Here is a 12,347-nt window from a genome sequence, read left to right on the forward strand (position 1 = left end):
CAGTAAATAGAATCAAGACAAGTACTTTTGATTAGAACAAGGATAGTACGTAATTGTAGCCTGCAGCAAAGCAGCAGTAGTACTTGAAGTTTGACTTGGTTTACATTAAGGATTGGTCCTTACTCATTTGTATATGCACTGGTTATGGATGTATTGAGTGAAGAGATTATGAATGAAAATTACAGGAATTTTGTATGCATATGGTCTGGTGATCATGACAGGAAGAATTACAAAGAAGGAAGGTGAGAGAGTGGCAGGAATCTCTTGAGTGGGATTGGATGTAGGTAGAAGTGAAGTTATGTTATCTAGCAGGCAGGGAAGGGGTAGGTTATTTGTGGCAAGATAGAGAGAGCGTAGATTTAAAACGGGAAAAGAAGCTCAGATACTTTGCATATATGTTGAGTTATGAGGGAGGGTCTGAAGCTGATGTTGAAAGTAGGATAAAAGCAACTATGGGGGAAATGAAGGGAGGTGGCAGGGCAGTGTGTGACTTAAGGATTCCATGTTAACTGAATTTAAGATCTATTTCACTGTCGTCAGACAAGTGACTTGAGCAATAAGGAGGAGGGAAGAACAGAGGGTGAAGTAAACAGAAAGGAGGATGCTTAGATGGATCCTAGGGTGTGGGAGGCTGGAAAATGGAAAAATTGGAAGTGCTTGTGTAGTCAAAATTATGTGATGAGAGAGTTGAGATTGAATTGGAATGGGCTTTTGGTAAGGATGAATGAGGAAGGAGTGAAGTTGGAGGCAAAAGATCAGATGGAGTGATCAAATGAAGGAAGATTTGAACAAGGGTTTATGTAGTAGGGGAAGATGCTTTCGATAGTAAATGGTAATGATGATACAACTGTCACCTTAGCACATGGATAGTGATAATGATGAAGATTTTGATAGGAAGGAAGTGAGAACAGTGTATAAGGAGTGAATGGATGGTGTGTGGACTAGGGTTATAGATACAAAAGTGAAAGGGTAGGTGGAAAGTACCTCAGAATGGAAGATGTGAATAGAAAAATTTTTTCTGATGTGAATGTGGTCTTGGATCAGTGGAGTGAGTACTTTTAAGGTTTATTGAATGTAGAAGCTAGAAGAGAGTCAAAAGCTGAATGATGCAAGAGCATGTAGGTTTAATGACTAGGAATTCTTGTAGAAGTGACTGTTGAATATGAAAGGAGGATTAATAGTTTATTATGTGGCTGGTAAGGGTCTACTAGTAGTATGTGGTATATCTGGATGAGGAAAAGACTGAAAAAATCCCTGAGAGGAATAATTTTTCATTGTCCAAAGGTAAAGTAATTTAAGGCAGCTGTAAAATTATGCAAGCACACTGTACAGAGCATCCTTGACTTACAAAGGGGGATCCATTCAGTGCCGTGCTGTGAGTTGATGTCTGCCATAAGTTGTTTTTTTGCCATAAGTGGTGCTTTAATAGTGCTCACTGTGAATTAACTTGAGTAATAGTGCCATAACTTGATGTTGCATCCATTTGCAGTGCCTTAAGCACAGTTAACTTGATGCTTATTCTTGCCGTTAGCATCATCAGTGGTGCTGAAAAGTACTGTAAGATCAAATCGCCATAAGTTGGTGGCGTTGTAAGTCGAGGACGCACTGTATTATGTTATGTAGTATATTAAGGAAGGTGTAAGGTGGGATTTTAACTTAGAAAGAGAAAGTAAGGCAGATGACATGAGGATTAATAGGGAAAGAATAGTATTGTTTTAAACAAGAAACAAAATGTTTGTTATAAAACAGTTTGAAAGCAAAAGGAAAAGTTTTATATGGACATAATAAAATCTTGTTAGGACAATTAAGATCCAATTTAGATGGTTATAAGAGGTTAAATTATGGAAGAGAAGCCCATGCAAGTGATTTAAAGCTTCACAATGGAAAAGTGTGTAGTACTAATATGTAGACAAGAGAGTCTTACTTGGAGTAAAAGTGTGTCCAAGGCAAGTGTATGTTATATCTCCTTAAGAGGTTTTTAAAAACAAAATCCTATTGTAAGGCCTATGGTCATGTGTCTTGTGAGGCAGTCTGACTCCTCCATTGTGCTTGCATCCACGTCCAACTTGTCACACTCTCTTTTAGTTGTCATCCATTTTGTGCTGTAGTTTTCTTTGTCTCTGTAGGGTGCGCATACCCCTACATGTATTTTCTTATCGTCAGGTCATTCCCTTGATAGTTTGAGCTTCCTTTTCAGCAGCTTTGTTATTGCAGTGCAATCTGTGCTTTCTTCCTCAAGTTTTTACCCTTTGTTTGGTGGAGGAGAAAGTAGTGTGTCCCAGTGCATAAGAGGATGATTCACTGGGTGTCTCCCTTGCCTGTACTAAGTGAAAATGTGATGCTTTGGTGTTCAAAAACTTTCCTCCCCTACTTTAAGTGTGGCCTGCAATTTTTTGGTCAGACTTAAGTACTATCCCTGTTAGTCTTGGTGTTAATTTTTATTGGCCATTCCCCCTGGTTAGTGTTTGGTCCTCGAAAGTACCGCGTGGTACCCACGTTCCCATTCTCCCTTCCTCTCACCCATGCCAATTCCGGTGTGAAGACGGAAGAGAATCATAAACTTGAGGTGAAACACTGTTCTGGCAAGGGAAAATCCTGCAGTAAGTTTATGTCCCTTGTAGCCGTGGAATCCCACTCAGTTGGTATCTTGTGCAGGGGCTGAGAATGTTACCGCAAAGCCACTTGTGAAAAATGTGCAGACTGGCCCTTGCTGCAGTGGTCAAAATACTAAAAATAGTTGAGGCAGAAGGCAAGTTCGATTTCCAGGGAACTCTTGCCAAGCCTGTCTCTGAGCTCTATGTCATCCACCCCCCAACCCTTCTCTCTCTCCTCCTCCAGTGACACCTGTGATGGATTATTCAGGCCCAATACATTGCAAACGGAAAGGCAAAGAGCAAAAGGGGTCTTCCAGAGATTTCTGCAATGCCGCCTGGGCCATGAGAGGAAGTTGACAAATACTGCAGAGACCTCCAATACATGAGACCTATCCTTATCACTATGTGGTCTCAAAGGATAATACCAAGAAGAAGCTAGCCAAAGTAGTAAAAGGGCGAGGCCAAACTTTGTAGCCTGCTCTTATCCTCAGTCCAAGTACCAGAGAATGGAAGACGTCTGATGGTTGGGAGTTATGCAGCGAGTGCTTGCGGTCTGCATATTCTCCCTCCTCTTCCAGGGTCTCATCAGTAGTGGGACCTTGAGGCAGCGTAGGGACAGAGACAGGTCTTTTTCCATTAGAAGAGATCGATCACCACAGAGTGGTGGAGCAAAGAGGCAGAGCCAATTGGGTAAGAGAAGCAGATTGTGCTACACTAACAGATCGGTACAACATAGGAGTAGCTCATCCCAATATTCAGCAGAGAGAAGTCCCCAGTCCCACTCGACGACCTCCCCTTGAGCTGATGAGGAAAGAGCCCTGTCCTGCTCTGCTTTACACTGCTCCCAGCTTTGGTCATGGGGTCATGACAGTGCCGTTCCCAGTCTCTGCCGCTCCCCGCAGAAGGTGGTACCGAACCATCCAGTGTATTGTAGCAAAGTCAGAGACTGCCCTGCCCTAGGGAACAACAATGTTAAGGCATGGCTAATCTCCAGCAGCAGGTCTTTTTTTGTCTTCCAGGGCTGAGACTAGGTATCCATAGACCCTTGGAGAAGGGTGGGACAACGAAAATGAAAAACACCTCTTGCTTCAGAAGGGAGTTGGGACTTACTGAGCTGGATGACTCCATACCAGGAGAGAGTCCCCCCCCTTCTTGTCTTTGGAGCAGATGGCAGAGTGACTTCCAGAAGTTAGAAAGGCAGTTCGTCTTCCCAGGTCCCCATTGATTCAAGACACAATAAGGGAATTAAATGACATAGTCACAGGGGAAGAGGGGGCCCTTGTATCCTTGAGGGTGGTAAAGTTACTCCCCCCCCCCCCCCCCCCCCTCCCCCCCCCCCCCCCCCCCCCCCACCCGTCCTTCACCAGGCCAAGTATTGCATTTCAGAAGACGCTTTTACCATGTTTAGAATGCTAGACTCAAACATCTGCAGACTCTCGAAGAACATACTGTTGGATGTTTCTGCCAATAAGGGTCAAAGGTTACCAGCACTGAAATGACAAACCTACAAGTGATGTGGGAAGAACTTTGAGATCCACCTCATGGTTGGATAAGTGCCAAGGAGCATGGCCATCTTGCAGGACATTTTTCAGTACCCTTGGGACACCATGTTCTTGTATGCCTTCCTCCTTGTTCAGTCAGCTGAGGAAGGTCATTAAGAGGCTGTTCATTTCCCAGGGTCTAAGGATGACCCTTGTAGCACCAAGGTGACCCCAAGAAGAATGTTATGCAAATCTGCATTTACTAGTGTGCATATTATTGAAACTTTCTCTCACTCCCACAATGCTGAAAGAAGAACAAAACAGTTGGTACCATCAGGCAGTATCCTCCCTCCAACTTCACAGGTGGAGGCCATCAAGCAACTCCAGAAGGAAAGGCTTTTCAGTGGAAGGTGCAGCTGCCATCTCCGACCCTCTCAGACTGTCATCCCTTGGGTATATCAAGGAAAGTGGAAGGTCCTCATCAGTGCAGTAGGAGGGGTCATAATCCCCCCAAAATAACTAAAAGGGAAGTGAGAAATTTTTCATCTTCCAGTGGCAAGAGAAAGGTCTAGGATTTGTCAGCCATTGTGAAGCATTTCAAAATGAGTTGTACCCCATGGGAGCTAAAGTTTCCCGAGAGATGTGATCAACTTCCTGAGACTGCCACCCTATGAGCCCCTCGAGAAGGCATTGGGTCAGGATTTAACTCTCAAGACAGTCTTCTTACTTGATCTCACATTACTTCCACAATTCATAGCAAAATCCCTAAATTGCACCTCCCAAGACTTAAGGTTTGATGATTTCTTCATCCCCTCCTTAAAGGACCTTTTAAGGGGTGAAAAAGACAAAATGTGACCGTCTGGTGAGGTCCTTGAGAATCTACCCCAGGCATATGGCCCCTCACAGACCAGCCTGTTGGAGACTTTTCATCAGTACAGGGTGGGAAAAGAGGGAGATTTTGTGAAGTACCATCTCCTGGTTGAGGGAAGTAATAGTCAGGGCATACAAGACTGATCACAAATTAATTATAATTAGTGTTACATATACTATACCTAGACCTACTGCCATAAGCACATAAGTACCTTAAAGAATAGGAAATATGAAAGGTGACTTTCTTTTTTAAGTCTATATCAAATATTTTTACAATTAAAAACATACTGCTGTAGTCAGAAGTTGTTCTTTGATGGCTGCAACAATCATACAAGGTGTAACACAAGGGTATGCAAATGTTTTGGGGAATGAAAGAAAAAGTAATTTTGAGCAGAAAATATTCTTTAAACAATTGCATTTTAAGGCTTTGTTTGTCGATGAGGGGATTTTTAAAATAACCGCTAGCTATGGTGCTGCTTTCCCATGGAAGTTGGAGTAATATGAGATGTGGGGAGGCGCTGGTGCCTTATAGGAGGAGGATAGAGGGATTAGGCCAATGTGAATAAAGTATATCCCAATAAAATGTATTATTTAGGTTTTGAAAAAAAATGCATGCATCATTGAACCTGTTTCCCTACCTATGAGTGGTAGTCACTGGACACAAAATAAAAGAAAAAGAAAAGTAAGCCTAACTGAATCTCCCATCCATCAAAGGTAGACTTGCTTATTCATTAGACACCTATATATCAAAGATTTTGTGTGTTTTTTTAAAAATCTCTCCCTCTCCATCTAAAGTATTCATCAGACACCAGTCATAGATGTAGACCTAATCATGATTCCTGGTTCAACAATATTGTGATGAGGCGCCAGAATTCAACGTTCACAAATGAATGTTGTTCAGCAACATTTACACTACTGTATTGTCTTGCTCTCTTGTGGTGCTTCCAGGAGTTCCACTTCTAGGCCCATTTTCTAAACTTTACCGTTCTCTAAACAATTTGATTCGTCTATGTATGATCCTCTTCGGTATATTAAGCTTTCTCGATCTCTCTAACAGGAACTTGCAATGAATGCAGTGCAATAATTTTCTCTCACTGAGGAGGGGATGTTTCTTTGACCATAAATGACACATTGACATTCAATTCCTGTACGCATCATAACATCGAAAACAATAGAGTGAGGTCGCATGGTTCATACTGTTAAGGTTATCATTGTTTTTTTTTTATCTTGTGAGTTTCCAATGTTTTCTGGTAAATATAACAAATGGAATAATTCAACTACCCTCAACTTAATATTGAAACGATAATATAAGGACTATGTTTACGTAATATTACTAGTGATGAGTGTCTCCTATCTACCTAGTAATAGATGTCATTGGTTGTAGTATGACGTTTTTTATCACTTTGTTTTGTTCATGTCAATTTCTCTTTTATGGAAAATAGTTTCACACAATTATATAACATGATGTTCTAAAGATATCAGTGACTGTTTTTAATGTCATTACATAAGATTTCTTACATATTTGAAAAGAAAAATAGATTAATAAGGCATGATTCGTGCTTCAGGCAGGTGAATGAAAAGTTATGAAACTCTGCCAAAACTATTTAGTGCGTGTGTACACGTGCGTGTGTGCGACACTCCTTTTTCTAAAAACTTGGTCACCAATCTTTTTCTGTCTTATCCCTCCTCGAGTGCATTGAAACTGCCACCAAAAATTGACGATTTTCAGCGTTTATTGGCGCTATAACTGATTAATGGTGTCTCTGTTAGGTGTGTATCGGTGCTAATTAAGGTAGTCCCCAGGTTACAACGGGGTTCCGTTCTTGAGACACGTCGTTAGCCGAAAATCATCGTAAGCTGGAACATCGTAAAAAATCCTAAGAAAACCTTACTTTTAATGCTTTGGGTGCATTGAAAACTATGTAAACTGCATTCTTATTGCATTTTTCATAAAAAAACCTTCAAATATTGATTATTTTGCACTTTTGGTGTCACATTTCATCTGCAAGATGAGCGTTGTAGGCATTGTAACCCTGAAAATAATGTCTGATTAACATAATTGAGAAGCTCCTTAACCTCGGAACGTCGTAACCCGAACCCGTCGTAACCCGGGGTGGGGACTGCCTGTACTCTTTTAGCGTCACCAATAACTGGAAATCGGCGCATTTCAGCCCTATAAATTGCTGATTTTCAGTGCTAGACAAATGCCATAAAACCAGATTGCCTGTAACAAGAAAATTTACTTTCAATTTCTACAGTGATAAAGCTTTGCATTTAAATACAGGCAGTCCCCAGTTATCAGCGGGGGTTCCGTTCCCGAGGGGGTCCCGATAAGCGAAAACTTCCATTAACTGAAACTCAGCGATTTATGGCACCATAATGGTGCTTATAGTGCTGATAACATATTATCAGCGTCATAAGCACCACTATGGTGCCTCTGTTAGGTATGTTATGGTGCCATAAGGCCTTATAGCGCGCCATAAGTCACCTTATGGCGCCGATAACTAGAACTCAGCCTGTTATGGCGCCATGAAGTGTCTAGCACCATAAAACCGGATCACCGATATCCGGGGACTGCCTGTATGGCTGATTTTTGTTTTATGTGGGCATGTGGCGTATTAAGAGATAGGTAGAATAAGTTTCTGATATATAACATTTGAATTCTGAGCTTCAAGGTTTAATGTTTCACAACGTAAGTATGGATTTTTTTTCTTAAATTGATGGATTCTTTTCTGTTATTATTTACAGTACGTATATAGATTAGTATTCTTATGTAATGTAAAAATGCCTTCAATTGAGAGAGAGAGAGAGAGAGAGAGAGAGAGAGAGAGAGAGAGAGAGAGAGAGAGAGAGAGAGAGAGAGAGAGAGAGAGAGAGAGAGAGAGAGAGAGAGAGAGAGAGAGAGATACTCAAATTTTTTCCTGAGGTTCTTTGGATGCATCTTACAGTGATTGCAATTTTGGCAAAGTGTGACAGAGACAGTAGTATCGTAGGTGCTGTACAGGTAGGCATACATACTGTATTTGTATGTGATCAGTGTAATGGTATCAAACTTAGATAATATGCATTTATTTATTTAAAATTTGTTATATTGTTAAGATTGTCCTTATGTTTTGGTAAATGTAATAAAGCATATATTCCCAGTGAGATTACAGTTTTAGAGAAATCTACGGTAATTAAGAAAATGTAATAACATGCATTCCAAGTTATCAATGGCTTATTGTATATCTGAACTTGTACTTAAACTTAAGTTCACTCTGAGGCAGAATTTGGGTAATTGCACTTAATTTTTACAAATACCTTGTATCCATTAATTGTACTTTTGTGTATACCCTTTGGTCAATGACTGTTAATTCACACAGTTAAATTAAAGAGCATTACTGGAACGGTGATGTACAGGGCAAGAGAATTTATAAAAGGAACTTGAAACAATTACCAGAATATGTGGAAGATATTTTTTAGTTTATAACTAGGCAGATCTTTTAATAACAATTGTATAAGTATCTTTTATAATTTTGTGGGAGTCATGTTCATGTTAATATTAATTATTATTTTATTTTATTTAAATGGAATCTTTTTTAAAAAACAGGGCTTATCCTGTCTACACAGTTGGTGATACTACCATGTACACAGCGACCACTTATTATCAGCCTGGTTCTACTACCCCGGTTTCATACTCTCAGGTCAGTCTAACATGCATAGTTTTTACTAAGCTTTTTACTATCTAAAGTTTGTTTATATGGAGAATAGTAAATTTGTAGCATATTCATTTAACTTAACCCGTTTCGGTAATTTTTAAAGTAAGCTTTAATATTAAATAAAAGAATTAAGTTGAAGAGGCTGTACCTTGTTCAGTGAATAAAACGCAATAGAAGTACGTAATTGCCTTTTTGAGGGGACTTGGTTATTATTTGGTTTTCAACCATCTTTATACAATAATGATATATGTAGTTGAAAAAATGATGAGTTCATTGACAAATCCGTTGGTATTACAGAGCCATTTACAGATAGAATGGGAGACTGATTTAAGTAGATTTCAGCTAATCATCTAAAGGCACTTTCTTTTGATTCACTTACGAAACTTTAAGTAATGCCTTATGGTAGCATTGTACTAAGAAAGTACAAACTGCTTTCTGTTTTCACTGTTAGATTTTTCTCAAAGTCAGGAATCAAAGTAGGTCTTCCTGGTTTGTTATTAGGAGACAATGCAGAAATTTTGTAGAATATACTGGCATGTGTTTTACATTCTCTCCTGAAATGGAAAATGTTTGATTATTGTGGAACATGAATATTCTCTAGAAAAAAAAGAGACTTTTTCACTTTAATAAAAGTGTATGTTGGGCATGGAAAAGTCAACTTATCAATGCATAAAGAAAAACTGCAATGGTTTGGGTACCAAAGTTTGATTGTCTTCCCTTGAAACTTGAAATCTTCCTTTCTTTTATATAATGAATATACTTTTCTATTGCCCATATACATACATAGTTTCAGTGTTGTGGTGCTGGAAATAGTAAATATGTACAGCACTCTTAAAAATGGAAAATCTTTAATTTTATTTCTTTGTCCACTGTTCCTGCAGCCTCCCAAATTCAATCAGTCAATCACACAGTAATATTCATGATGGTAAGAAGTGTTATCTAAGGATGCATTATTACAGTGTATGTTGATACGCACTGGAACTTATCTGTAGCTGTATATTACGGCATTAGCCTTGCTGAGAGTCTGCCAAACCAAGGAAGGTCACTAAAATCTCCTTGTAAACGGGCAAATAAAATTCTAAATTTATTTATCATATGTTGTAAATAGTACGTACAGGGAAATTATGACTACTATGAAGGATAAATGCTAAATTCTGTGAGTAAAGAAAACCATATGGATTCAGGAATTTGTTTGGTCTTAAAACATAATTGTACTGGAGAAGGTGCAATTTTTGATAAAGAGGCCCCACTGCCAAATTTTAGGCATATTTGATATAATGAACTAAGGAGAAAGCATCCCTTCTAGAACAAATCCATAAGTTAAACTTGTTTTTTTATTCGGTCAAAGGTTTGGAATTGAAAATACATTTACCAAAGTGCAAAGGAGAATAAAGGGATTATGGAAAGGTAGAATGATATTTGTGATATGTAGCAGCCTTGTAAGTCATATCATCAAGGCAGGTTTCCCATGTTTGGTAAAACAATTAGTATGTTCTTAACAGCAGGGTAAAAAACTGACTACCAGTGTTCTGGCAACATATTAAGGGGTGGTTTACAGCCATAATTTTTTAGGTTATACTAAAGACACAGCACTTGCCACATATAAGATGGAAACATAACCCTTCTGATATCAGACAATAGGCTTGCATTTTTACTTCCCAACATGAACTACCAGTAATTGCTGCATCCTCTTGACTAGGATATATGTACTATAATTTGTTATTTCAAGGTCACTTACATCCATGGTATTTGATCTCATCAGAACAACTACTGTTATCTCTCCTAATCTGGGCACTATATATACATAATATGGAAAATAATCCAGCCCTGTGGCAGTGGGTGATTCAAAACCAGCGCCAGTGAATATGTGTTCTAAGTATTTATTGAGTGAAGATGTGAAGGATTTTAAGTCTCATTCAGGTTGGCATAGGATCAGTGTTCTGATTAATCTGGTATACCCTGAGGATCACTTCCCTTAACTAGAAGGATATGGTATTTCATAAAAACTTCCATATTTCCCAGCCTGAGGTAGTTCTCAAGGACCTCTCAAGGACCTCACTGGGCACAGTAACATTTTGTCTTTACCCCATACAAAGTCCTTGAGGGAGGGGACAGAGCAACCATCCAAGCTTGAGTTTTGGGAAGTGGAATTTTGGGTTTTTGCGTGAATTCTGGGAGAAACATAAGACAAAATGATGACCACCCATGGGTGTGGGAGACAATGTATGAAAAGGTGGGCAACTCCCCTTCAAAACTGTGCACAAACTGTGGACAGTTTCTTCCAGGCCCCATTCAAAGTGGTTGTTTCATCTTGTCCTAAGCACTTGCAATAATCTTCACTGCGTCTGCGATGTTGTAGCTCTTCCAAAATTTCTTCAAAGTCAACTCCTTGTTACTGTCGACAGCCCTCAAAGCAGAGAGTATTTTCCTCCTCAGGTAGTATGCCTTGAAGTTATCAATGACTTCCTGGTCCATCGGCTGTATTAGCGATGTTGTATTTGGTGGAGGGTACACCACCTTCACATTAGGATGCATATTGCTCGGATTTGCAGGGTGACCAGGGCATTGTGTAAAACCAGCAGGACCTTAAAAGGCAGACCCTTTGAGGCACAATACCATTCCACTGCGGGCACAAAGTGATCATTAAACCAGTCTTCGAAGACCATCAAGGTAACCCAAGCCCTTATGTTGGGTGTCCAAATGATGGGGAGTTGACTTTTGAAAATGCCCATGAAAGCCCTAGGATTTTCTACCAAATACACTAGAGAGACCATAAGCTTCAAGTCTCCACTAGCATTGGCCCCAAAGAGTAAAGTTAGTCTCTCTTTACCTAGAGAGGGCTTAAGCTTCAAGTCTCCACTAGCATTGGCCCCAAAGAATAAAGTTAGTCTCTCCTTACCAACTTTATGGCCTGGTGCCAACATCTCCTTGGAAATGTATGTACGATTGGGCATCCTCTTCCAAAATAACCCTGTCTCATCTACTTTAAAACCTGGTTCATCTACTTTAAAAACCTGGTCAGCAGTATAAGCACCATCCTTAATTATTTCAGCCAAACCACTAGGAAAATTTTCTGCTGCCTCTCTATCAGCACTAGCAGCTTCACCTTGCAGCTTCACATTGTGTGATTTTGCACGAGCCTTAAAATGGTTAAATCAAGCTGATTCTGGTCTTCCAGCCAGATCATCAATAACTTTCCCAACTCCACAATGTTCTGACTATGTTGCTTCACATTAATAATGGTTGCCTTCATTGGTGCAGCATCTTTAACATCCTTATGGTTACACTATGGTTACAACTGTCGTCCTACTAAGCCCCAAAGCAACCTATCTCGGTGTTAGATTCTCCCTTCTCAGAACGTTTAACGACATCGTACTATACCTCCATGGTGATGACGTTCCTCTTCCTTGATGTACTAGCATCAGACGAAGTAAAAGATGAGCAAAATTCAAGTTAATGCAGCAATGTAGCGAGATTCAACCTAGCGAGGTGGTAGCAAACAAGCGAGTGAAGTAGCATTATTTGGTATTGTTACGCAGCCCAGCATCCTCGACCCAGCAGTTAAATAGCATAAATATATAGTAGCCACACTCAGAAACTAGTTCCACATATAATATGGCTTAAAAGATATTAAAAAACTTTGTAACCTCAGAATATGCATTGTACTGTATAACCAGAAACCGCCATTAACCGAATCTCAGCAA

The 12,347-nt window shown here is 39.7% G+C and overlaps 1 protein-coding gene across 1 annotated transcript in view; it reads left to right on the forward strand.

Annotated features, from left to right (window-relative positions):
• The window catches only part of LOC135207258 (DNA-binding protein RFX2-like), a gene marked incomplete in the record, with an annotated part of 462,694 nt that overhangs the window by 240,912 nt on the left and 209,435 nt on the right, over positions 1–12,347 (forward strand). Inside the window, 1 exon segment of the mRNA XM_064238912.1 lies at positions 8,535–8,628. Within this exon segment, the coding sequence (XP_064094982.1) occupies positions 8,535–8,628 (94 nt within the window).

Source organism: Macrobrachium nipponense, chromosome 32 (assembly GCF_015104395.2).
Source record: "Macrobrachium nipponense isolate FS-2020 chromosome 32, ASM1510439v2, whole genome shotgun sequence".
Lineage (NCBI taxonomy): Eukaryota > Metazoa > Arthropoda > Malacostraca > Decapoda > Palaemonidae > Macrobrachium > Macrobrachium nipponense.